We start from the raw sequence: 26681 nt of genomic DNA, 5'->3' as shown, positions 1-26681 counted from the left end.
AAAATGGTGGTCCACAACGTTGCTTGTTTTCCAGGTAGCAAGCAGCTTGTTCTTTAGTTTGCTGCAATTTGTTTCCCCCGCTGTGTATCTCCATCACGGTGATCAAGACATTACCTTTTCATATGTAACACTGTAGCCTAAAATCTAACGATGAGTCCATAACACCAAACAGTCAGTCTTAAGACGGTCTGACTGTCCAAGTGAATGAGACCGTATTTAAATGCATGACAGTAATGACTACACCCAAAATTCAACCAGAACCAAAAAGATGAACTGTTAACATGTTTGTAACGAAAATCATTTTCTTGCACCCTATCTTCAATTACACTGGAACATAAAACTGCATGGAGCTCAATTTGAAGGAATGCATGTAAAAAATGAAATTCTAACATCAAGGAAGTTAATTCATAGAGATAAAATGTTGTTTTGTACTTTTATTTTCTGCTTTTGTTGATCCGACTGATTCCCACTTTGCATTCACCAATATTTCTTTATCCTGCTGTCTCTGATTTGCGTGCCAGGAGGAGCTACTATTCTTACTCATATTACCTGTAAGTAAACAGACAAGCAGCAACAAAACAGAAACAAACAAACCCCCAAAAAACACAATGACTGCACATGTCCTTGGTTAGTTATGTAGTGTTTTAAAGATGCAGTATCCTTTTTTCAAGTGAAAACGCATATCGCTCAGATCCAATTCCCATTGCCATTGACCAGCTCCAACGTGCTTTCGAAACGCTCTCCAAACCAAAGTCGTCATGACCCAAAAGCGGTGTTATTTGAAAAAAGAATGCTGCACTTTGTGTCCTGTGTTCAATCTGAGTGCATGTGGTTGTATGTCAATAACTCATGTATTTCATTCATCTTCTTCATCTCCTGGACCTCCTTTTGTCCATTGAAAGGATATATGGGGTAACCTGTGTGCCTCTACACATGCACACTGCTCGTGTTGAATGTCATCTATATCTCATAAGCCCTTTCCAATTGGTTGCTCTGATTGTTGGTGGCAGAGGGTTTCCTCTTTGGGTTGGTGTGGGTTCTTCTCCTGTTGTACAGTAGACCGTAGACAGCCATCTTCATGCTGCGGTGCTTTCCACAAGGGCTGCAACGAGGGAGAGAAACTCCCTGATCTGCCCGATGCGCTCACATGGTCTACCATTCGACATGCTTGCCATTTTACCCTCACCTCTGTGAGAGTGTGTTTAAGCTACACAGGCCTTGCATTTACCTTCCAACTCCTCTCATTTTTGTATTTCTCACAATCATTTTTCATTTCACGCCAAGAAGTGACACCCAACCTCAAGTGAATTCAGGTGAATGAGCCTTTTCAGCATTTCAGAGATGATTCCTCCCGACACAGGATAAAAAAAATCTGTTTTTATTAATGATTTTTTTCTCTCCATGAAAATGAAAGCGATTTTCACAGAGAACACTTTTTGCTGGTTTCGGATAGGCCCTTCAAGCGATTTTTAGGACACCAAATTTGTTAGCGCTGGGAGACATTTTGACAATTATATCCTGTTAAGTTTGGAATAATTGAAAAACAGAAAGTTACCAATAATTACCTCAAATGTTAAATCAGTTTTTCCCGACGAGAAAGTGAGGTATCCTACAGTTTGCCTCTATCAAAGGTAATTAAAAGGCTCAAAATGGAAGCCGGATAATTTTCTCATGGCTCTTGATATAATTGACCCCATGCTGTGCATGCCTATTTTCGATTCACTTCCAATTTATGATGGGCAGAAATTAGTATATTCTGTCTGTAATTGTCATTTTACTAGAACAGTATGAAATTATAGTATTTGGTCTCTTTCTCCTGCTGTCCCATCTGTCTCTTCTCTAGTACAAAGAGTCCTCCCTTCAATTTCACTAGAGTGGCTCCTTAAAACCCTGTCTCAGTGCTTTCATCTAACTGCAATCTGAACTCCAATCAGAGGACAATTTATACTGCAACACCTTTCTTCAGGGTGCTCGCAAAGTGGAATAAGGAACTAGGATTAGAACAGAGTGGGTCTGTGTTTTCATCGCAGTGCTCCTTTTTACAATTCAAATGTAGTGAAACTCGTAATTGCCCTTAAAATGGAAACCTCCCAGTCTTGTAGGCGTTCGATCAGCTTTTCTCAGTCGGGCCAATGAGTAAGTCCGTACACAATCGATTTGGCATATATCAACCGATTTGGCATTTTAATCTTGCTAATATACTGTATTAACCCAATCAACTCCTGTCCAGGTGAAATGATCAATAGATCATCAACCAATCAGGGAGTCCCCATTTCTCAGAATGTGTATGTCAGAGCCCAGACTGGGGATGACATGCAGCAACCTCTCACCTTAGCATGAAGCATCTACCTGTCCCCCTCGAAGCAGAAGTTACTCCTGCATGATTTTGATTCCTTTTGGGTTTCCCCTATATGTTTCCTACAGTGTACTGAAAGATACTTGACCCTAATAATAGAGTATTTGTGAGGTTTGCACCTATTATCGGATGAACAATTTTTTTTTAAAAAGGCCGTATGTGGAAGCCAAACCAATGGTCTGTTGTCATGGAGATGGGCTTTTCTCTTTCATCTCTGTCCCTTTAGTCTTTCCTGTTGTGTATGAATAATCGATGGCAATGTGTTTTTGTGATATTTTAACCTGCTCGTCCGATCCTTCAGGAAACTGGCCAAGAAGCGCAAAGACGCCATCGGGAACACTCGGCAGGAGATGACCCACATGGTGAACGCCATGGACCGCAGTTATGCTGATCAGAGCACGCTCCATGCTGAGGATCCCATGGCCGTCACCTTTATGGACTCCCACAACTTCAGCAACAGATGTAAGCATAATGGTCCTAAGACAGTTCCCTAGGGAACACCACCCTCCACGGATACATGGCACATGTGAGAAAGGCTCCTGACAGTTAGATAATCTAATGCCTTACGATGGGAAAGACCCTAACACCAAGAAGGGTCCATGAGACGGGCTCTGAAGGGAGGTGTTAAGTTGCCATTTAACCTTACATATTTTTACTTTAAAATGCATAATAGGAACATCCCAAGATATGAATGAATGCCTTTAATGATTTGAACTGTTGGCACAGGATATTTTGGTAGAATTTCTTCTAATCTTATGCTCTGTTCATCTTGCCCTTGGAATTGTATAATTCAGTTGTGTGATTGCAGCTTCTGGAATGTATTTCATACACTTTTTTCCCTACAGTGCCTAATGATCCACTTGTGCCAACGGCAGTGTTAGGTGAGGCCCCGGTGCTATATAATCTGCCTTGCCATGGCTTGTTGTGTTCCTCATGCATGTCGTTGTCACAGTCCCGTAGTCGTCCATTGTAAACCTGTAGCCGTCCAATGATTGTCTCTGTGTTGAGTCTGGTTAGTCACGTACAACTCACTCTAGCCCTGAAAATATACAGTACCACAGTCAGAATGACTAGGCTCCACATTCACTTATCCAGTAAGGGGAATAAAATAAGAATTGTTTCCAGATTTTGGATTTCCCCTGGCTGCTGTAAAACAAACTTGGCCCTCAGCCATGGTAGAGTGGAGACATGGCTGTCCTCCAGTGAACCGATGAACAATCCTCCAGCGTTTAGGACCCACCTATGAGCCGTTAGAATGGAGCTAAAGATCCAAACCACATTCAGAGACTCACACTCACTCCTGTATGCATTACAACTGTCTGCACGCTCCAAATCCTGCTCAGGGCGTTGGTTTAGGAGATGAGGAGGGAAAACTAATTTAAACACAAGTGAAGATACACAATGGCTACATTCACCTGAGTCCTTACCTGAAGATCAATGTCCTGCATGACATGACACTTTTATAGAATGAAACCAGTCATCCTGTCACTGTGTGTAAGTCGTGCAGGCTTAGTGTGTGGGTGCCATTTTAAATCACCCTCAGCCCCTCTGGGACTTGTCTGTGTAGAGTTTAAAAAAAAAAAACATCTGACAGTTTCTATGTAATGGAGTTCAGCGTTCACTCGTGACATCAGGATGGAGAGTGTTAGACACTCGACACGAGCAGTGTAGTCCACACTGACAGAACAAGCAAGCCACCGCGGAGGGTCTTTTACGGCTCACTGAAAACCTAAGTTTGATGGGGAATTAAAATGCCCCCTCAGGCCACAGTATTGCTGTGAAAATGTGTTATTTTAGCTCTGTGTTCTCGCTGGGCTTGGTAATAGGAAGTGACGGGTGCAGTTCAAGCCATGACTCAGTCTAGTATGTTAGGGCCGAATTAAGTAGTACAAATTTGCAAATGAGTAGAAATGTCAGCTTAGATAGTCTCTACACTAGAGTGCAGCAGTTCTCTCGCCAGCTTAGTGTCACTCCTCTTAGATCCCACCCACTGCATTAGTGTGTCTGTCAGTCTCCCCATAGCTTTGTAGAAAGCCGTGTGCAGATGTGTAAGAAAGTCAGTGTTGTGTACTTGTGGTGAAGTAGTTCCTTGGGTCAGTTGTCAGTCAACTGTGAATCCCTCGTCATTGTTAGGTGATCACCTCCATCACCCTCATCTTCCAGTATTGTGCTTGAAGTCATGTCACTTCATCATATTATATATGTACTACAACCTCTGTGTGCTTACTGTTGATCTAGTGAAAAGCTCATGTTGTTTTCCTTTCTTGCTGCCCTAATTGTGAAGTGCCAATTACCGGTAAGTGTGTTTGGAAATTCTAAAGTGTCCCAAAGTGGCTAATGAAAAGAAATTGATTACCAGATCACAAATACTGGATCTCAATGCAGTCATGTCGTTGATTGAGCCATTAAAAGTGTGTGCAGAGTGTGGGTGTCAGTAGCAGTAGCCAGCTTCCCCTCCGCTGACAGTAAATTGTGCAGGGTTCTTAAAACTGTAACTCAACATTCCCCTTAACCTGATATAGAGGCTAGCAGTAGCTCAGGGGCTAGCCAAGCAGAAAAGATATGGAGCTCACCGCTCAGTAGGTAATGTGATTGCCAGCAGGTCAGTCTGGGCTTTAGAGGGGTGAAAATCCTGGCTGCAGATAACCTAGGACTCAGTAGCCCCCCCACACACACACACATACACACATACACACAACCACACTCACACACGCAGACACACACACGCAGACACACACACATCTCCACAGGCGAAATGGCTATGTTTCTCAGGGGTTGACACGGCTCAGATAAGACATTAAACGGTGCATATGGTGCCTGTCAGTCCTGTGAGCTCAGTGTCTCTCCCCTGAGAGGCTCCTGCCCTCACACTGTCGTAACTGAGAGGCCCCTGCGTTTGCCTGTCCGTCTGCTGGGAAAGACAGGCACCACTCCTCAGCTTTATCAAGCCCTGTCTTGCCCACTCACCAAGCTGACACAACATGTCCGTTACTGCCAGGTGCCTTGTGACTTACATCCTCCTCAGAGCTTAGCTGCTTTGTGAAGGCAGGAGCCATGTTCTTTTTTTTGCAAGAAAAACGAAGTTTTGTAAACGTAATTCTTTAAGAGAAAGTAACCCAGTTTGGTTATAATAGGGTATTAATCGTGATTTGACCCCAGGCCAGATTAGCCAAGGACAACTCCGCTCCACCATGTTCTTCACATCAACAGAGTTGAGTGGGGATGAGAGTGTACGGACTGGAGCTCCAACGTCACATAAAATTACCTTTTTTTATTTGTAAACAAATTCAAAAATGACGGATTTCAGCATGCAATTACATGAGACAATGTGCCATTGATGTGAAGTACACCGTGGAGTTTAGTTTAACGTGGCTAAGGCCAGCTATGTCTTCTGTGAGTGATGGTGATGATGATCCTTCACCAGCCTGTGTAATCCTCACCAGCATGTGATTTCCTTGGACAGATGAGAACCACACTGCGGCTGCTGCTGCAGAGTCCAGCCGGCTGCTGGACGTGCCTCGGTACCACTGTGAGGGGACAGAGTCGCCCTACCAGACCGGTCAGCTGCACCCAGCCATCAGGGTGGCTGACCTGCTCCAACACATAAACCTGATGAAGACCTCCGACAGCTACGGCTTCAAGGAGGAATATGAGGTCAGACCCCAAAGACTCTAGTCTACAGTACATCCGTAAAACAGGCCCTAAGACTCTAGTCTACAGTACATCCGTAAAACAGGCCCTAAGACTCTAGTCTACAGTACATCCGTAAAACAGGCCCTAAGACTCTCGTTGACAGTACAGTCATAAAAAAAAAACAAATATTTAAAAAATATATAAATAATAATGTCACCTTTATTTAACCAGGTAGACTAGTTGAGAGCAAGTTCTCATTTACAACTGCGACCGGGCCAAGATAAAGATAAGCAGTTCGACATATACAACAACGCTGAGTTACACATGGAATAAACAAACATACAGTCAATAATACAGTTGAAAAAAATCTATATACAGTGTGTGCAAATGAGGTAAGATAAGAGCGTCTGCTAAATTACTTAAATGTAAATGTAAATAAGGGAGGTGAGGCAATATATAGGCCATGGAGGCATAACACAGACAACACAGGCCCTAAGACTCTGGTCTATATGTATAAAATAGCATATTTACGATGGCCCTAATGGGGCAAGTAGCTTTTAAAATGAAGCGACAGCTCGCACGCATATTAGCTAAGTGTATGAGGTCATCAGCCCTCACTATTCAAACAGTCAACCCACCTTCGAGTTCATTCAAATACAATTGGCTTCAAATCAAGCATTTAACTCCATTTTTTGGGAGGTTCTTCAAAGAGAAAATAACCCAACAGTGGAGAACAAGCAAAATACCCAGTAAATGTTACATCCTGTTGAGGCTCTGTGTTGCTCACTGTGTTGACTTGATGAGGCAACCACAGCCCTGCAGAGAGAGAGTTTCCTGTCAGCGAGGAGTCTGTCTGTCAGGGAGAGGTTTGCACTGCAGCAGGGGTTTAAAGGCGTTCAGTTACTTGCTCTGCAGCCTTTGAAAGTTCAATGAAACAAAAAATGCTACAGGCAAAGTAAAAATTGCCTTGTGTGAGTATGGCTCAGCTCCGACAGTCATCTCCCCATAGATTATTTCACAACTATGCTGTTGTTCATTCGACTGAATGTATGTATATGCAGCTCTAGGAGGTTTCAATGTGATGTCCAGTTCCTATTGTAATATTGTAATAATGATCTCTTGTGGTGAAGACCAAACTATAAGGTTTTAAGCATCGAAACACATGCTGCAATGCCTATTCTATGGACAATTGAAGTAATTACACTTTTCAAATTGGCCACGTCAGGAAATATGGTTACCTTGTATCTCAATTGTTCTCTGCGATGCACCAGGCCAGACATTGACGCTTTGAAGTGATGGTCCTTGACATACGGTACAATCGAGAAGTCCATAGAAACCGCAGTCTAGTCTAGACAGTAAATGTTGCGAAATGTGTTTTTCTTATCAGCCTCACTCACTCTGTTCCATTCTGTTTGGTATGCAGAGTTTTTTTGAAGGCCAGTCCGCTTCCTGGGACGTGGCAAAGAAAGACACTAACAGAACCAAGAACCGCTATGGAAACATCATTGCATGTAAGTCTTGTATTTAACTTCTAATAAAGTTGCTAGATGTTGACTCCTCCTTTTGCCTTAGCGTTTTTTTTAGGAATGAGCTCGTTTAGATATGGCTAACCGCAACATCGGTTATCATGTACCTAGCAGTCTTTTAATTCCCAGGAAACATAGAAGAATCGTTTTGATTTGACTTCCTGTTAATGAAATGCAACTAGTCAGCCTACAAACCCATGGTGTGTTGCAGACGATCATTCTAGAGTGATCCTGCAACCAATGGAAGACGACCCTTCCTCTGACTACATCAACGCCAACTACATTGACGTAAGTGGCGCAGCCTCCTCCATTGGCGAACGTGTGCGACACGACCGTCCTTCTCTCGTATGTGAGGCCTTCTATGCATGTCTTTGTCAACAATATGAATACAGCTCTTATTTCCCTCCTTCAGTCAAAGTGCTTGTACTCACTGACATTGTTGTGCTTTCTTTCACTCTTGCCTATGATTTGGGCTGTAGATATGGCTGTACAGGGATGTAAGTATCACTGTAGGGGACCTCACCACACCTCATGTTTCCCACTCTCCCTCCTCCCTTGTTCACCTCTGGTTACCTCTAATAACATCTGCATGGCAGCTGTACGAGATGTTAGACCTCCTTTTGTCCCCCCTCCCCCCTCCTTTTTGATTTGATCCTACCATGCTGTTGTTCATCCGCTTCTCCCATTTCACATGTCCTCATGCCCGACGTGTACATCCCTGATCCGTGTGCGACTGTTCTCCATAGGAATATTTACAAGATGGTGGCCACCATTTGTTTTCCTTTGTTGCCTCCCCACCTGTGCCTGTGCCGCAGCCAGATCCAATCTGATGGGGATCCTTTAAGGTGTTAAGCCTGCTGACTCTATGAAGCAACTCGCTTATAAGTAGCCAACTACAATAATGTATTATTTCTACGAACTAATCGCTAATGTGAAATTCTTGCCAATTAAAACACACGAGTTGAGCTTCACAGAGAATAAATGTCCGTTTAGTTGGCAGATACTCAAAGCACAAGTAGGAAACGTGCTCTTATTGAAAGTGTATTTCAGTGAATGAATTCATGCACGAGAACAGCTCTGTGCATATTAGTGCATAAAGCCATTGACTCCCGTGAAGATATATCACATGCACACCAAGCTGGGGTCGAGGCACGGTGTGCTGTGTAGTAGTCTGCTGTTGTTGCAACACCGAAATGAAAGTCTTAACCGAATGATCTTAACATATTGTGTTTGTTGCAATTTTCAGGGTTACCAGAGGCCAAGTCACTACATTGCGACCCAAGGTAAGACAAAGTTCTGCCTTAACCTCTAGAGAAGGTCTGATGCTCATGTTGTTATTTCAGCATTGAGCAATTGATCTTATATAGGATGATCAGATTGTGTTGTATTTAGTTCAGAGATTGATTGATATGTGTTGTCCTCTCCAGGGCCTGTCCATGAGACAGTCTATGATTTCTGGAGGATGGTCTGGCAAGAGCAGTCTGCCTGTATCGTCATGGTCACCAACCTAGTGGAAGTTGGACGGGTAGGTCATATTGCTGCCAGACCCCCATAATATCATATTGCTGTCAGACGATGTAGATGTCGGATCAGTCTTCAGATATTGATCTGGCATACTGTATACCTGGGCACCTATTCTGTGCAAGTATGTGTAGTATTTAAAGACGTCTGTTTCTTTAAATGAATGAAATGCCTATGTTCTTGTAGGTGAAGTGTTACAAGTACTGGCCCGATGATGCTGAGGTCTATGGTGATTTCAAAGTGACATTTGTGGAGGTGGAGCCCCTTGCTGAATATGTGGTCAGAACGTTCACCTTGGAGAGGGTGAGTCAGTCCTTTATCCACCCCTCAATTCTGTATTCAACAGTTTGGTTGGTAACAGCTAAAGGGGCAATCTGGGATTCACCGCTTTGTTATTGCTTGAATCCAAGATTGCCCCTTAAAATCAACACACGTTGCAAATGTGGATGTCAGACTGAACCCAGACCAGTTGTTACCTAATAACCCGTATGCTCTCTGTCATCAGAGAGGCTTTAACGAGCTGCGGGAGGTGAAGCAGTTTCATTTCACCGGCTGGCCTGACCACGGAGTGCCCTACCACGCTACAGGCCTCCTCTCCTTCATCCGCCGGGTCAAAATGTCAAACCCCCCCAGTGCTGGGCCCATCGTGGTGCACTGCAGGTAAGCCCCTAACACGACACGTCCTCCACGCCAGACCGCCTGAGAAAACAGGTGCATTCGATTGGACTTTTCTTTGATCTCTCATGCGACACTGTCATATGACAACGAAATGAGTGCACCTGAACTATCTAGCATGCTTCAATGTCAGCCACTGCTAAGCTAGCTAAGATATCCCCTTGGCAGGATGTGGTTGTTGTGGATTTTGATGCACACACTTGTAAATGTAATCTCGTGCACAAGGTATCACATTGTTGTGTATACTGCACAACGGCTGGATATGTAGACTGTTGCAGAGCGGTGCTACGCAGCCCCGTGCTCACCTCCCTGTCCTCTCGCTGCCCTCTCACCTTGGTCAGCGCCGGAGCCGGACGCACAGGCTGCTACATCGTCATCGACATCATGCTGGACATGGCGGAGAGGGAGGGCGTGGTGGACATCTACAACTGCGTGAAGGCCCTGCGCTCCAGACGCATCAACATGGTACAGACTGAGGTGACTACTAGATCCACCCCCACCGCCACACACCTCGCCAATTAACATTAACACCATTCGCCATTGCTGTCCGTCTGTTCATTTCATGCTACTGTATGCATGGACTGTCTGGAGACGCAGTGCCTTCCCTTTGCTGAGTGTGTGTCTGTGGTCCGGCCACAGGAGCAGTACATCTTTATCCATGACGCCATCCTAGAGGCCTGTCTGTGTGGCGAGACGGCCATCCCCGCCTGCGAGTACAAAGCAGCTCACTATGACATGATCAGGATAGACTCACAGAGCAACTCCTCACACCTCAAAGACGAATTCCAGGTACTGGAAGCCTTTCTGGAGCCCTTTCATATTTATGGTGGCACGATCCGTGTTTCAATCCTCAGTCTTTTATAGCCTGACGTTAATCGTGTGTCGTACACCACTAAAAGACAACAATAAAAATATGGAAATAGATCATGGGTGCATCTCAAACGGCACTCTATTCCCTTTGAGTGCACTACTTGGAATAGGGTGCCATTTGAGATACATCCCACGTCTTCTAAGAAACGATGTTCCCTGTCATTTTTGGGCTTTCATGTTATTTGTGTTGTTTGCAGACCCTGAACTCGGTGACCCCTCAGCCGCAGCCAGAGGACTGCAGCATCGCCCTGCTGCCCAGGAACCACGAGAAGAACCGCTTCATGGACATGCTGCCTCCAGACCGCTGTCTGCCCTTCCTGATCACCATCGACGGGGAGAGCAGCAACTACATCAACGCTGCCCTCATGGATGTAAGTGTCCTCTCCCCTCGTGCACACGTAAACACACACACACAGTATACACATGCACGTACGCACGCAAACACATATGCAAACACGCACAAATACACAGACACGCACACATACACACTCTCTCGGCTTTACTAAGTGCACTGGATGTTATCTGAATGTGTAGTAGAGACAGAAAGCTAGAGACAAATCCAGGTGTATACTTCTGTTTTGTGTACTCTTTTGGAACATGTAGAAGGACTGATATTCATTGTATTTTTAACGTGTGCTCAACAGTTTCTGTTCTTTTTGGGCAATCCTTCATTTATTTTCTCATAGAGCAAGTGGGGATGTCGACGAAAATGAAATAATTTGCTCAAATTAATTGCATTTTTTTTGGAGAAAGTTTTGGTCATCTATCTTTTCAACAATGTCATTTGTTGACGTTATTCTTCAAGATGGCTATTGAAGTGGTCCTAAATTACACTTAAGCTTTTAAACATTTTGGGTTTTCAAAAAAAAAAAAAAAAGGTCCCACAAAAAGTTTGACCCGTTTGATAAAAGGGCGAGGTAAGAGAAACAGGTGCAGTGTATAACCACGTTATTTTATTATTAGTTCTACCAATAATCCAGTTGGTAACTACTACTACAGTGTCCACATAATACAACAGACTGCCTCACTATTTCACCTCTTGGATCAGGATTCTTTAAGGTTGATCTCAGGATCTGTGCCCGAAAGTGAATCCATCTCCTGGGAGTCATCTTGTCATAGCTGCGTAATTGAGAAAAGGGTCAGAAGCCAACACGTAGCTATAGCCTTTTTTGGGGGAAATATATTGCATATAGCAAAGAGAATGTGGTTGTTGACTGTACTAAACATGACCCTGCTCTTTGTATAAAATACAGTGTATTTTATACAAAGAGGTTGAATTCAAATCCTCTTCTCAGTCCTTGCTAGAATTCCAATGGACCCTGAAACAGAACTCTCAAAAGAGACTCTTGCTAAATACTCTGAATGAGAGAAACCGGGGTGAATAAATAATAAAACTATGTATTGACACATAGATCCTGGGAGATGACCTTAGATCCTGGGAGTATTGACATAGATCCTGGGAGATGACCTAGATCCTGGGAGTATTGACATAGATCCTGGGAGATGACCTTAGATCCTGGGAGTATTGACATAGATCCTGGGAGATGACCTAGATCCTGGGAGTATTGACATAGATCCTGGGAGTATTGACATAGATCCTGGGAGATGGTATTTCATGTGCACAGAGAAGCAGAGCTTTGCTAGATTATGATCTTTTTCATTTGGAGGGTAATGTTAAATCACTTCCTCGTACGCTTCACAAACTTCTGGACTTTTTCTAACCAAGCCGTCAGAAGAATACCAGGTAATTTTTGAACTTTTCACTTCTGAATAATTCAAATGCTTCTAACTATACTGGATTTGTTTCATGGCTTAATTAAGGCGTATGTCAGCAGAACTTCATTTAATGTTACTATTGCTAGAAGCATGCCCACCACATGGATTGCCATGGTTTAAAAAAAAAACACTTGTCATTCAAACATCAGAAATGTCTCCACATTCCTTGCATGTTCATATATGCACACATTGTTCACTCTGACAGGGATCATATCTTCAGTATGTGTTCTCTGTAAATGTCTGCAGACTCAGTGCTGTGAGATGTTACATGGTTCCTTGTTGACTTCCTCCACCGCAGAGCTACAGACAGCCAGCAGCCTTCATCGTGACCCAGCACCCTCTGCCCAACACGGTCAAAGACTTCTGGAGGCTGGTGTACGACTACGGCTGCACGTCCCTGGTCATGCTCAATGAGATTGACCTAGCGCAGGTAATACCTGACCACTTCCTCCTCCTGCGTTCACTGCCGTGGACCCTGATTCCAAATCGCATTATTGTGCATTGAGCGAAGGTAGGTTACACGTCATTGCTAAGGTTGTTGTTGTTGTTGTCAATCAGGGCTGTCCTCAGTACTGGCCTGAAGAGGGGATGCTTCGCTACGGTCCTGTCCAAGTTGAATGTATGTCCTGCTCCATGGATTGTGACGTCATCAGCCGTCTCTTCAGAATATGTAACCTCACCAGAGTAAGTGGTCCACTATCTTGTTTTTTTTAGTCGCTGCCATCGAGGTTGATGGTTTGATTCTTATGATGTCATGACGTTCAGAGTCGGAGCCAAAATGGCTGCCGTTGATTATGTATGTTTCTGTGTTCCGCACAGCCTCAAGAGGGTTACCTGATGGTGAGGCAGTTCCAGTACCTGGGCTGGGCCGCCCACAGAGAAGTGCCAGCGTCCAAGCGCTCCTTCCTTAAGCTCATACTGCAGGTGGACAAGTGGCAGGAGGAGTGTGAGGAGGGAGAGGGACGCACCATCATCCACTGCCTGTGAGTGTACACACAAACACAAACACACACACCCTCCACCACCACTACCGCCACTACCACCCACACATACACACACACACACCTCCGACATGTATACAAATAAAAATCCCATCATCTCTCTCCTATCTGCACCCACCTCTTGTATTTGCCAAGTTTAGCAGTTGTGTAGAATAGCATTAGTCACCCAACCAACCTCCCGTTACCACCCTTGTGTTCCTGTGCTGTAGGAACGGAGGTGGCCGCAGCGGCATGTTCTGTGCTATCAGCATCGTGTGTGAGATGATCAAGAGGCAGAATGTGGTGGACGTGTTCCACGCCGTCAAGAGCCTGAGGAACAGCAAGCCCAACATGGTGGACAGCCCGGTAAGACAGGCCAGCTAACTGACTCCAGTTCAGTCAATCTGAGATTCCCCAACAGACGCATCTCTGACTCATATCGTGCAGTATATTAGCGTAGGCCTACGCCACCTCTCATTTCTGGTGATATTCACTTCTGATATTTTCTGGAGAAATTTGGAACGAAGCCGGCCAATAATATGAAGGCATTAGAGAACAGATAGGAACAACTCATGTTAGATTTGTTTTGCAGATGGTTTGGGAACAAATTATAACCAGGTGATATTGACATAAATATAGAACAATGACCATGTTATGGACCATGGACAAATGAACAAAAGAGTCTGTGGAGATGATGAAATAAACTGTTGTGGATTAAACATGAGAGAAACCTCGCCACATCCTTTCCAGGAAGATGTAAAGGATGCCTTATGTCTGCAGCCCTGTGTCAAAGTTACCTGTTAGCTCCTCAATTCACTGCCAGAGAATAGCTAGAAATAACATATTTTTATGTTAAGAATTGAATACTCCATTCAGTAGTGATTCATCTTGTTATCACCATGTTATTAGTGTATTGTTCATCCTATACGGTTGTACTATAGCATTGTGTTTATCGTGTTTTAGCACCACAGCGGTTCACACAGGATGTGTTTTCATCCGAACAGGAGCAGTATCGTTTCTGCTACGACCTTGCTCTGGAGTTCATCGAGACATCTTAGCCAAGAAGACGGGAGGAAACAGAACATCGGGGAACTTGGTAACCATTCCAACACTCCAGATCCTTTGGAGGGGGGCATCGTTGACTAAGCCTATACAGACTCTGCTATAGATGGTTTTTTGGATTTTTTTTGTTGTTGTTGAGAACTCTTTAATGTTTCTAATTGTACTGGGAGTATGATGTGAGTGGTGTGTAAATGTCTCCATTGTACTTCGCCGTGTTCAGTGCCAGAGAGACAAGTGTCGGCCACTAGGCCACATTTGCTTCAATGACTTTCGCAGATTTAGTTATTTTTTACGTGCAGCCATTGTAAAAAAAAATAATAATAAAATAAACAAAAAGGGTAAGACTAATGCCATGGTGTTGCATGATAAAAACGTTTTTTCTTTTCTTTTAATTTTTTATATTAGCAGCATTATTGTCAACGAACAATATATATCTATGTATAGAAGTCGATCACAAATGTGAAAGGAGAAAATACAGCGCTCTATAAGCGCTGACACGTGACATTGGCTTGGTAATGTTTGTATCGTGGACTGATGGCTGACTCATCTTGTTTTTATTTTGTAGCAAATCTTAAATCATAAGCCAAAGACTTATGTAAATATGTCTATATGGATAAAGCACATTGTTTGTATCGATCGTTTATTTTACATTCCTTTTTTGAAGGCTCAAAACAATCATCTTCATTCCATGTTTACCTATGCCTTTAAACTGTAAACATTTAATGTCGTTTTATTTTTTATTTTTTTATTTTTTTAAAGTATTAAGGTAAATTTCAGTAGTAGTATTTTATTTTCAATGTTTTCTTATCTTCTGTGTGATGTTACAGTGGGTTAATTTGTGTAAAACATGCTTGTGAATTCTACCCATGCAGATAGAATATCAGAAGGGCAAGTGACAACCACGAAAGAAAGAGCTCTAATTTTTTTTCCTGATGATCTCCTAACCTGTATTGGTATTTTGGAAAAACAAAAGAGAAATCAAATGAATTATAAATCAGTATTAGATACAGCTTGCTAAGATGTAAGCCAACCCATCAGAGGCATGTGTTGGGGCAGCCATACTGATGTGGGACCTGAGTGGACCTCCTGGAGAAAAGGAAACAAGTCATTATCGTGTGGAGTTTAGTCATGTTTCATATATTATTATTATGATGATTTTTTTTTTGTCTGTAACTGTTGGCTTATTGGCTGTAATAAAACATTTAAATATTTGAATAAAATGTCATTGTGTAAGACATCATTAGTGTCATCACAAGGGAATATGTTTGGTTTAGTCATATGTATCATACACTACTGTTCAGAAACTACGCACCTAATGATTATTTTAATCTGGTCACTAGATAATAGATAAAAAAAACAGATATTCTTTGTCTGGAGACGTGCTTGTTTTTGTTGTTGTTTTTTGGGTCAGTTCCCCTTTAATCCAGTGCCTGCAGAAGTGCAAGCCACTACAGACTTACAAGTGGCCCTTTTCTGATTTTATGTTAATCATCGTTATTGTGACTAACATATTGTTGTTCTGTGGCATTGGTCTCCGGCTGGATTCCCAGTGATACAACCTAGCTACTTAGTGAGTTGTGGTGAGCTAGCTGCCTCTGGTTTCCGGAGGCAGAGTGAGGGCTCCTGTAAACCTCTGCTGTTGCACGAGTGACTCATACGTGGATGCTTTTTCTTTCTGTGTCACTGATTCGCGTTGTTCACTGTGCCTGACTATGCCACAGAAAGAGAGCCTTAATACTCAAGGATGAGCCCTGGCACACGGGTTACTTGGCATTAAACACACCGCTGGTCAACTTTGTGCTGACCCATGTTGAAGGTGGCGTCTCCTCTCTAGGTTTCCTTCGGTACACTTGTCCGGGTCACCCAGAGATCAAATGAAAAGGATGGCTATGACACTGGATGAGTTCACCCGCTCGGTGGATGCCAAGTCTCTCCCTAGAGTACTGCAGATGCAATCTGGATATTATTTCCAAGGTAAGGCTGAAGACATCATTAGCCCCAACTTTACTCACAGGACCGGCATTTTGGAATAACAAATGATGTCGTGTGAATGCAAGTTAAGATGAACGGCTCACAGTGTATGAAGTATATTAACGTGCAAATGATATAAACAAAAGGTATTTCACGTTACAAAATTCAACATAAAACTGTTGACGAGCTTATTATTGGGGCAAATTGTGTGGGAACACTGCTAACTTTCATGAATAAGCCTTTATAAATTATTAATGCTTATTCATGATAGTTACATGGATCCATTACACCACAAGGAAAATAGACAATTGACTGTTCTTAGAGCCATCCAGTGCCACTACACTAGATCCATTGAAATGACTTTCTACCAGGTTCTGTGTATGAGCTGTATGGAAGAGAGGGGAGTTTCTCCTGCGGAGAGCTGCTGAAGATCATTGGGATCAGTGTCACCAGACTCATCGTGGAGCTTCAGTCTGAGGGATCCAAATCCATAACAGTCGATCTATCGCTTGACTACCCAGGTGGGCCCGAAACATCCAAACTGTACCTTGAATATGAAATCTAATTATTTTGTCATCAAATGTGTCCCTTTATAAATCATTGTAATATAGATTGATATATTCTGATTTTAATTTTCCTAATATATGGCTTAATTATTGGCCTTTGACATGTATACTGTAAACTGCAATACATGGTAATGTCCAAACCCCTCTCTCAGGTAAGAAAGGGACCTTACCAACATGTGGTTTTGTGCATTGTACCAATAAATATAATTTCATATATTGCTTTGCCTGCCTGTACTGTCAGGCCTTTTCAGGATCGTGGCCGACAAGAGGCCATACACCAGTATACAGGAGATTGTTGACTCGGTGCGTATCAGCCCTGTGTGCCTGGGCCAACCAGAGTTCTACTGCCCTGAGAAGCTACAGCTTCCTGAGGGGACCATCCAGGCAGAGGAGAGCTTCAGACTCACTGCTATTAGGACAGAGCACGGAGACAGCCATGTTGACTGTGAGGTCACACGGAAAGACTCCAAGCACATCTTCGCTGTGAAGCTCTCGCACACTGGGGAGTTCTATGAGTGTGCCGACGACCAGTTCTACACCCTCGGGGAGCTGGTGGAATGGAAAATGCCCAAAGGAAGGAAAAGGACAGTGACTTGGGCCAAGTCTTTGCCGTCAAAGGAGAAGTGCGAGTCTGAGTTGCCAGAGGACTACAGCGGAGAGTTGGTTCTCACACCTGTCTACGAGCTTCAAACGGTATCCAAGTGTGAGTCTCAAACGGACCATTAATATTTTCACTTTACATCAAAGTTATGTGGAATGAAAAAGGCTTTTGATCTCCTGATTTAAAAAAAATAATAAAAATTAAAAGTCGCAAAATGTTTTTCATGTTTTAATTGCGTTTTTCTCATCTCAATGTTGGTTTTCAAGTTAAAGGGGACACTGCAATCTTGACAACTAATGTTCATGAAAGCTACACTGGTCTTAGGTTGTTTCAGAAGCACAGACACAAAAGTCGTCAATGTTTTGATGTGTAGTCATCATGCTGTTCAGGCAATCACAATGCATTGCTACTTTTTAGAAAATGCACAACAGAAAACTTTATTCAAAGCTGCAGTTGAACGGATTTACTAATGTCAAACCTTTGGCGATCAATTCAATGACTTACAAAATATGTATATACGCTGCATTATGTATATATTGTTGGAAAAACATTTGAATCAAGAATCTTGTTGAAACATTTCTTACAGAAAAGTAGCCTGCCTATCATAGCTTGTGCTTGCATACTAAACAATCTTTTTTTTTTTGTTCACAGTTGGGAAGAATGTTGTTTTCATCCCATCCACCCTGGATGTTGAGGTTTTGGACGTTACAGAGGAGTGTGACGGTGCCTGTTTCATGCAGCCTCTGTCCTTCCGTGATGTCTTTGCCAAGCCCAGCGAGTTCTTCCCCTTCAAAGCAGAAGTCATCGAGCCACCATCACAAGTTCAGGAGGAATTGGGTTTCCTGAAATCCTCTAAGCAGGTCATTGTCCACAGTGCCTACCAGGCGAAGAGAATCCTAGCATCTGAGATTCGCAGCGAGGCCCAGAGACGCTTCCTCATCCCAGTGTCTTACAATGGCAGGTTCAAGCGCGGGCCCCGGACATTTGCCACAGCGTATGATCTGGAGGTGGCCAAGAGTAACAAGGAGCAGCTGCACGTAGTGGCCACTAGGGCCTTTGAGACCCACTACGAGGGGCTGTCCTCGGTGCTGGTGGGAGACCAGTACCTGGTACACAAGATGGAGACAAGCGAGGTGATCTACGGAGACAAGAGGAAGACGGTGGAGGCCCTGGCCTGTGAGAAGATGGTGGGGAAGAAGTACGAGGCCGTGCTGATCCCCATGTGTCTGGACGGGGGTTTTGTGGAGGTGGTCCACGACAAGAAGCAGTACATGCTCTCAGACCTCTGCCACAGGTTCGCCCTGCCCTTCAACGTCAAGGTGTCCATGAGGGACCTCTCAGTGAAGGAGGACCTCTTGGCTGGGGCCGCGGGGCTGCAGCTGGAGGAGGAGATCACTGACCCCTACCTTATTGTCTCCACCCTGGACCTGGCCCAGTGTTGGGAGGTGCCTGTCAACCGCACTAACATGGCCCTGCAGCTTCTGGAGTGGTGGAATGGCCCAAAGCTGACCCAGGGCGAGGCCGTCCGCTCAGCTGTAGAGGAGATAGGAGAGGACTGCTACTTCACCCTGAGGAGGTATGTCAATGCCAGCGTGCTGCCTCCCCCTCGACCACCCAAGAGACACCAAAAGCACTCAGAAGATACAGTGAAACTGCCGCCTCCCAGGCCGAAGAAGCCAGATCCCCCCTCTCCAAAGGTGAGTCGATCATCCGTTGTATTTTATGCCTTAATAAACAATAACAGCAACAATAGCTATCAGATGTATTTTAGCGAAAAGTTATATTCAATCGATTACAGTACTAATTCTTTGTGTGGTCTGTGTTATTATATTGAAGAGCCCACATGCAGCCAATAAAGCCGAACAAGCAGTGCCTACCTCTACAACATCAAGCTGTGCAGAACAGAACACCCCTCCACCAAGAAATGAAACTTCCAAAACAAGTCTGGTCACAGTGACTGATTCAGGCCCACAAAAAGGTTTGTCTATGTTTCTATATTCTATCAGAATACTTTTGTTGAATATTCAACATGCTTGGAGGATAGTTGTGAGCAGAATTGCAGCAGACTCATTTTGCTACTTAACTTAATTGTCAGCTGACAATATAAATACTTTCTAGATTTTAGAAAGTAACCAATAACTAATATTATAAACTGGGTGGTTCGAGCCCTGAATGCTGATTGGCTAACAGCCATGGCATATCAGACCATATACTGTACCATAGGTATGACCAAAAAAATAATTTTGACTGGTCTAATTACATTGGTAACCAGTTTGTAATAGCAGTAAGGCACGTCGTGCCTAAGAAACAGCCCTCATCCATGGTATATTAGCCATATACCACACCTCCTCTGACATTATTGCTTAATCAATCTCTATGTCAAAAGCTTGACTTTGATTCTCATTGCCTTGTTGTGTTTGTGTCCTCTCCTCAGCCACCGGTGAAGAAAACAGTCCTCGGCACAAGACCATTAAACAGGATGATGATGATGATGATGATGACACTAAAGATTATGAACACATTGACGAGGATGAACTTGCCAGCATCAGGAGAAAATTAAATGACCAAAGTATTCACGGCAAGAGAAAAGCAATAAACACATATGCCATGCAGACTGCGAAACAGGTTTAGGGAATAAGAGAATCAATGGATATCTTTAGTATGGAATAGAATCAATGGATATCTTTAGGATGGAATAGAATCAATGGATATCTTTAGGATGGAATAGAATCAATGGATATCTTTAGGATGGAATAGAATCAATGGATATCTTTAGGATGGAATAGAACCATCAGATCCTCCTCTCCACCCTCTCCGAGTTGGGCATCTCCGGCGCGGCCCACGCTTGGATTGCGTCCTACCTGACAGGTCGCTCCTACCAGGTGGCGTGGCGAGAATCTGTCTCCTCACCACGCGCTCTCACCACTGGTGTCCCCCCGGGCTCTGTTCTAGGCCCTCTCCTATTCTCGCTATACACCAAGTCACTTGGCTCTGTCATAACCTCACATGGTCTCTCCTATCATTGCTATGCAGACGACACACAATTAATCTTCTCCTTTCCCCCTTCTGATGACCAGGTGGCGAATCGCATCTCTGCATGTCTGGCAGACATATCAGTGTGGATGACGGATCACCACCTCAAGCTGAACCTCGGCAAGACGGAGCTGCTCTTCCTCCCGGGGAAGGACTGCCCGTTCCATGATCTCGCCATCACGGTTGACAACTCCATTGTGTCCTCCTCCCAGAGCGCTAAGAACCTTGGCGTGATCCTGGACAACACCCTGTCGTTCTCAACTAACATCAAGGCGGTGGCCCGTTCCTGTAGGTTCATGCTCTACAACATCCGCAGAGTACGACCCTGCCTCACACAGGAAGCGGCGCAGGTCCTAATCCAGGCACTTGTCATCTCCCGCCTGGACTACTGCAACTCGCTGTTGGCTGGGCTCCCTGCCTGTGCCATTAAACCCCTACAACTCATCCAGAACGCCGCAGCCCGTCTGGTGTTCAACCTTCCCAAGTTCTCTCACGTCACCCCGCTCCTCCGCTCTCTCCACTGGCTTCCAGTTGAAGCTCGCATCCGCTACAAGACCATGGTGCTTGCCTACGGAGCTGTGAGGGGAACGGCACCTCAGTACCTCCAGGCTCTGATCAGGCCCTACATCCAAACAAGGGCACTGCGTTCATCCACCTCTGGCCTGCTCGCCTCCCTACCACTGAGGAAGTACAGTTCCCGCTCAGCCCAGTCAAAACTGTTCGCTGCTCTGGCCCCCCAATGGTGGAACAAACTCCCTCACGACGCCAGGACAGCGGAGTCAATCACCACCTTCCGGAGACACCTGAAACCCCACCTCTTTAAGGAATACCTAGGATAGGATAAGTAATCCTTCTCACCCCCCCTTTAAGATTTAGATGCACTATTGTAAAGTGACTATTCTACTGGATGCCATAAGGTGAATGCACCAATTTGTAAGTCGCTCTGGATAAGAGCGTCTGCTAAATGACTTAAATGTAAATGTAGAATCAATGGATATCTTTAGGATGGAATAGAATCAATGGATATCTTTAGGATGGAATAGAATCAATGGATATCTTTAGGATGGAATAGAATCAATGGATATGATGAATATCTGATACATATTCCAAGCTTAAAGTTTGAGTGTGAAGATCAATGAAAGTTTTGGCATGTGAGATATAATGTTCAGATTTCAAGCAACATTTATTTATCTTTGTTATTATGCACTTTACACTGAGCCACTCTTCCATGTAAATGTATTATTATAGGCATACAATAAATACATTGTTTGTGCATTAATCAACAAGGACTTTTGTCTACTGTGGAAAATGAATGATGGCAAACACAGGAAGTGTAAATAGCACTGTGTGAGTTTTATTCATTGGACTTATGTGCTGAGGCCTGAGCAGCTGCGGGTCATCTCTGTCAGAATGGCGACGAAGGTGGAAACAACGAATTTAGGGTCCAGGATCAGGTTCTGTAGGAGCTCCCGGCCCTTCTCCCGAGCCTTGTCAGAGCACATGGCTGAGCGCCACATCTTAACCGGAGAGCCCACTGTCACAAGGTGAACAACAACTGGTTAAGAAAATGTGATCAAATAACCTGATGCAACTGAATTGGTACTGTAGATCTCTCAATTTCAATACACTTCATACACTTCATACACCACTAGAGGGAGACTGTAGACTTCATTTTCTCACTGACTGGTGTCTGTCATCTCAATTTCACTCTGAAATGTTCCTCTACTTTTCATACAAAGAATGATCAAATATATTTTTTTAACATCCATCTCGGGGGACTAAAAGTAAAAGTACTCACAAAGAATCGTGTTCATCCTGTTCATCCAACCAAAGATATAGAGGGTGTGGTTCTCCTCTGTGCTTAGGTCAGCTATGTTAGGAGCGCTATCCCCCTCCTGAAGCACTCTGCTGGGCAGAGGTCCCATGAAAAGCACAGAGTTATTCAGGCTCGACTGGAAGTATGCGGCTGCCACGTAATCTGCAGCGTTGATCCAGCTTTTGGCGAATGCAACCTCTGGGCTGGAATAGTAGCTCATCCTGTAACAAAGGTCAAAGGTGTGATTACAAGGACTAAATTGGGACTCAAAAGACTGAATCAATAATCGTTTTCATAAATAATAATCAATAATCAAGGTAAAAGCTGATTGAAGGACAGAGTCTTATATTTAATTGAAACTCAACATTGTGTCAAGAGTACCAGAGTACAAGAGTACCAGAGTGCCAAAAATGAAGTGAAATGGTGATGACCTGTATCACTTAATGTTTCTACTCACTTTGCCTTGCAGCTGGATGAGGCAGTATTCAAAGAGAGCGTTTCACCTGCCCAAAAGGCACCTAGAATCTGGTCCCTTTTCTCAAAGTCAGAAATCTCAGATGCGCTAACATCTTTCAGGGTCTAGAATGGAAAGGTAGCATATTATAAACCAAGAACAACAAATAATTCTATGCATTCACCAATGGGTCACATATATGAACAGTGACTTAAGGGCTCGATTCAATCAGATCCGCATAGCGGTTGTTTTGGCGGTATCGGAGGTGGAACTGCGGTGCAGCTGTCAGATCCACAAGTGGCTCCTTGTTATACTTAAGGCGGACATTGCTATTTACAAGTTTGAACACTGGATTGAACACCTTGATTAGAGTGATAGAGGTCATTATTTAGTTGAATGATTGTTCAATTTAAGCGTAATTGTTTCTATACGGCCTACACCTTGGCTTTCTGAAAGCCAGTTGGACAGGTGTGGCTTCACGATCACAAGAGCAGCTGCTCACCAATCTGACGGCTCCAACATAGTGCCACTTCTGACAGCTGCCAAAACATCCACTATATGGGTGTCTGCTATTGATCTGATTGAGTCTAGGCCTCACTCAACTAAATTAACAAACCGGTTTTATCTCCTAGGGCAAGAAGGAAAATGCTTCCCATGGGGAAGGAGGTTCATTGAATAGATTACCTGGAAGAATTCTTCCCATTTGGACATGAGGTCTGGGTACTTAGCAGAGCAGTCTGTGTAAGAGGTGCAGGAGTCTTCAGCTGCCTCAGCTGGTGCCTGTACCTGGACCTGAATGAGACCATCTCCAATCAGGCCTTTCTGCACAGCAGCCAGGAACGGAATCACTGAGAGGTAGTAGTTCACACCTGGGGAAGGAAAGAAGGAGCGAGAGTTTACTAATGGTCTGTTATTGAAGTGTAGGGCTACACACATGGCCTGCATGGTTGAATGTGTGTCACAGTGCTTACATGCCCACCAGCTATTAGTGGAAATGCACATGGGATCTCCTTCCTGTCCACATGTTGTTGCGCCAGTGGGGTCAACCAAACGCCCTACGGGAACAGAAGCGCATTCAGTCACATCTCTTCCCCCATGAAATCCTTTGATAAACCGTCTGATCGAGACAACTGAGAAACGTAGTCAACATTATTGTGTATTACAGTTATCACAAAAACAATGTGCATATATTCGACTCCCCAAACCTACCTAATGAAGGCCCGACATACCTGAACTGAGTTTCCAGGACAGCTGCAGAGGCAGGCCCCACAACGGGCTGGCACTGTCATTGGTTCCCATGGAGGCCATATACTTGTCAGTGGAGCCCACCAGTATCCTATACAGACTCATCCTCTGCAGGGAATTCCAGGGGTTGATCGTGACCACGTTGTCCGCCTGAGGCAGGTCCGACAGCTGGCTGGGTGCCTGGTCCCAGAGGATGGGGAGGCCATTTTCAGTGAGCACTGCTGCGTTGGCCCACAGGGCAACTAGCTGAAGCAGGGAGAGGGTCCAGACACACTGCATGCTGACTACACCTGGGTAAGTAACAGTTCCCCCTTTTTGTACTGGAGTGGTCAGTGCACTTTGGCCTCACAACATCGCATGATAGAGAAGGGGTATGGGGGGGAGGTAAATCCACTGTGAACAGTACTTATCATGCCGTTTTTTGTCCACTCAGCACTTTTGAAGAGCCATTGGACAAGGGTCAGAGAAACAACCAAAACAGTTATGTCAGCCCTCAAACATGATCCATAGGGAAGGCAAAAGCTTCAGACATTGATCAGTGATTTCATCATCGAAAAGAGCATGTCTATTCTCCCGTCATTCCTGTTTGTTGATGCTTATCTATGTTTACTTTACAATGTTTTCCTGAGTCAAACTGTCCTGTCCTGCATGTGGGCTCGGGGTTCCCAGAGTTTGCTGCTGTTATATGTGTGTGCAGCATAAACTTACAGTTTATGTAACTGTGCATGACCCTTAAACATAGGCATAGAAAACTTAACTTAAAAGGGAAACGAACGGTTATATAAAGCAAATCGGTGTAGACTGATCAAGTTTTTGATTGACCATCGAACACATACAGTGGGGCAAAAAAGTATTTAGTCAGCCACCAATTGTGCAAGTTCTCCCACTTAAAAAGATGAGAGAGGCCTGTAATTTTCATCATAGGTACACTTCAACTATGACAGACAAAATTAGGGGAAAAAATCCAGAAAATCACATTGTAGGAATTCTTATGAATTTATTTGCAAATTATGTTGGAAAATAAGTATCCACTGTAAAAATTACCTCTTACAATGCCGTTTTTATGTCCATTCAACACTTTTGAAGAGCCATTGGACAGAATTGAGAGAAATAACCAACACTCATAGACGGACAGTTACATCAGCCATCACCAAACATGGTCTACTGAGATGGCTTCAGGCATTGATCAGTGATGTCATCATTCTAGAATAGCATGTCTATACTCTCCACATCTCCACAAAAGAACTCTGGAGCTCTGTCAGAGTGCCCATCGGTTTCTTGGTCACCTCACCTCACTGACCAAGACCCTTCTCCACCGATTGCTCAGTTTGGCCGGGTGGCCAGCTCTATGAAGCGTCTTGGCAGTTCCAAACTTCTTCCATTCAACCCTTGTGTGGTGTTCATGTTTTTGTTATTCACCCAATGTATGCGGGTCTGATGGAACCACAACGTTGTTGGGTTTTTAAAACAATACAGCCATGACAATTTACTTGAAAATACTTAATACTTAGATGTTGACTGAAATCAATTACAAGCAACATAGACATCATACAAATCAAATCAAATCAAATGTATTTATATAGCCCTTCGTACATCAGCTGATATCTCAAAGTGCTGTACAGAAACCCAGCCTAAAACCCCAAACAGCAAACAATGCAGGTGTAAAAGCACGGTGGCTAGGAAAAACTCCCTAGAAAGGCCAAAACCTAGGAAGAAACCTAGAGAGGAACCGGGCTATGTGGGGTGGCCAGTCCTCTTCTGGCTGTGCCGGGTAGAGATTATAACAGAACATGACCAAGATGTTCCCCCTTCTGATGACCAGGTGGCGAATCACATCTCTGCATGTCTGGCAGACATATCAGTGTGGATGACGGATCACCACCTCAAGCTGAACCTCGGCAAGACGGAGCTGCTCTTCCTCCCGGGGAAGGACTGCCCGTTCCATGATCTCGCCATCACGGTTGACAACTCCATTGTGTCCTCCTCCCAGAGCGCTAAGAACCTTGGCGTGATCCTGGACAACACCCTGTCGTTCTCAACTAACATCAAGGCGGTGGCCCGTTCCTGTAGGTTCATGCTCTACAACATCCGCAGAGTACGACCCTGCCTCACACAGGAAGCGGCGCAGGTCCTAATCCAGGCACTTGTCATCTCCCGTCTGGATTACTGCAACTCGCTGTTGGCTGGGCTCCCTGCCTGTGCCATTAAACCCCTACAACTCATCCAGAAGGCTGCAGCCCGTCTGGTGTTCAACCTTCCCAAGTTCTCTCACGTCACCCTGCTCCTCCGCTCTCTCCACTGGCTTCCAGTTGAAGCTCGCGTCCGCTACAAGACCATGGTGCTTGCCTACGGAGCTGTGAGGGGAACGGCACCTCAGTACCTCCAGGCTCTGATCAGGCCCTACACCCAAACAAGGGCACTGCGTTCATCCACCTCTGGCCTGCTCGCCTCCCTACCACTGAGGAACTACAGTTCCCGCTCAGCCCAGTCAAAACTGTTCGCTGCTCTGGCCCCCAATGGTGGAACAAACTCCCCACGACGCCAGGACAGCGGAGTCAATCACCACCTTCCGGAGACACCTGAAACCCCACCTCTT

The 26681-nt window shown here is 44.4% G+C and overlaps 3 protein-coding genes across 14 annotated transcripts in view; 2 read left to right on the top strand and 1 right to left on the bottom strand.

Moving 5' to 3' along the window:
- Nucleotides 1-15632, top strand: part of LOC118386835 (receptor-type tyrosine-protein phosphatase kappa) — a 156049-nt gene extending 140417 nt beyond the window's left edge. For 3 of the 12 annotated variants that reach the window (XM_052523513.1, XM_052523512.1, XM_052523516.1), the window contains 19 exons: nucleotides 522-551; nucleotides 2658-2818; nucleotides 3202-3237; nucleotides 5820-6010; nucleotides 7413-7500; nucleotides 7727-7860; nucleotides 7995-8012; nucleotides 8762-8798; nucleotides 8943-9040; nucleotides 9223-9339; nucleotides 9542-9696; nucleotides 10053-10188; nucleotides 10351-10500; nucleotides 10779-10952; nucleotides 12656-12787; nucleotides 12916-13041; nucleotides 13177-13340; nucleotides 13568-13703; nucleotides 14342-15632. In XM_052523513.1, coding sequence (XP_052379473.1) covers nucleotides 522-551; nucleotides 2658-2818; nucleotides 3202-3237; nucleotides 5820-6010; nucleotides 7413-7500; nucleotides 7727-7860; nucleotides 7995-8012; nucleotides 8762-8798; nucleotides 8943-9040; nucleotides 9223-9339; nucleotides 9542-9696; nucleotides 10053-10188; nucleotides 10351-10500; nucleotides 10779-10952; nucleotides 12656-12787; nucleotides 12916-13041; nucleotides 13177-13340; nucleotides 13568-13703; nucleotides 14342-14395 — 2137 coding nt within the window. In that variant the 3' untranslated portion in view covers nucleotides 14396-15632. The remainder of the gene's footprint in view (nucleotides 1-521; nucleotides 552-2657; nucleotides 2819-3201; nucleotides 3238-5819; nucleotides 6011-7412; nucleotides 7501-7726; nucleotides 7861-7994; nucleotides 8013-8761; nucleotides 8799-8942; nucleotides 9041-9222; nucleotides 9340-9541; nucleotides 9697-10052; nucleotides 10189-10350; nucleotides 10501-10778; nucleotides 10953-12655; nucleotides 12788-12915; nucleotides 13042-13176; nucleotides 13341-13567; nucleotides 13704-14341) is intronic. The other 9 variants (XM_052523514.1, XM_052523518.1, XM_052523517.1 and 6 more) reach the window with 8 other exon arrangements.
- A 413-nt stretch (nucleotides 15633-16045) lies between these two features.
- On the top strand, nucleotides 16046-21412 carry themis (thymocyte selection associated). The gene is made up of 7 exons (XM_052523504.1): nucleotides 16046-16373; nucleotides 16742-16891; nucleotides 17178-17639; nucleotides 18189-19234; nucleotides 19374-19515; nucleotides 19972-20115; nucleotides 20615-21412. Exons 1-7 carry the CDS (start codon nucleotides 16274-16276, stop codon nucleotides 20737-20739), a joined length of 2169 nt encoding a protein of 722 aa, XP_052379464.1. The 5' UTR covers nucleotides 16046-16273; the 3' UTR covers nucleotides 20740-21412.
- A 490-nt stretch (nucleotides 21413-21902) lies between these two features.
- LOC118386834 (protein LEG1 homolog) lies at nucleotides 21903-24389 on the bottom strand. Its single transcript, XM_035774713.2, has 6 exons — nucleotides 24070-24389; nucleotides 23812-23895; nucleotides 23525-23709; nucleotides 22844-22965; nucleotides 22369-22607; nucleotides 21903-22104 (listed from the first exon to the last, which is right to left on the bottom strand). Exons 1-6 carry the CDS (start codon nucleotides 24362-24364, stop codon nucleotides 21938-21940), a joined length of 1092 nt encoding a protein of 363 aa, XP_035630606.1. The 5' UTR covers nucleotides 24365-24389; the 3' UTR covers nucleotides 21903-21937.
- Between the last annotated feature and the right edge of the window lie 2292 nt (nucleotides 24390-26681).

The sequence above is a fragment of the Oncorhynchus keta genome, chromosome 8, assembly GCF_023373465.1.
Source record: "Oncorhynchus keta strain PuntledgeMale-10-30-2019 chromosome 8, Oket_V2, whole genome shotgun sequence".
Classification (NCBI taxonomy): Eukaryota; Metazoa; Chordata; class Actinopteri; order Salmoniformes; family Salmonidae; genus Oncorhynchus; species Oncorhynchus keta.
The sequence above is the reverse complement of the archived record's forward strand: the minus strand, read 5'-3'. Positions and strand labels throughout refer to the sequence as shown.

Excerpts from the sequence above, each read along its gene's own strand:
- LOC118386834 (XM_035774713.2), bottom strand. The coding sequence starts at position 24,364 with ATGCAGTGTGTCTGGACCCTCTCCCTGCTTCAGCTAGTTGCCCTGTGG. Across the intron at positions 23,896-24,069 it reads GTCCTGGAAACTCAGTTCAG|GGCGTTTGGTTGACCCCACT; the intron begins GTATGTCGGGCC and ends CTGTTCCCGTAG. Across the intron at positions 22,608-22,843 it reads TCATCCAGCTGCAAGGCAAA|GATGAGCTACTATTCCAGCC; the intron begins GTGAGTAGAAAC and ends CCTTTGTTACAG.
- themis (XM_052523504.1), top strand. The coding sequence starts at position 16,274 with ATGAAAAGGATGGCTATGACACTGGATGAGTTCACCCGCTCGGTGGAT. Across the intron at positions 16,892-17,177 it reads TCTATCGCTTGACTACCCAG|GCCTTTTCAGGATCGTGGCC; the intron begins GTGGGCCCGAAA and ends CTGTACTGTCAG. Across the intron at positions 17,640-18,188 it reads GCTTCAAACGGTATCCAAGT|TTGGGAAGAATGTTGTTTTC; the intron begins GTGAGTCTCAAA and ends TTTTGTTCACAG.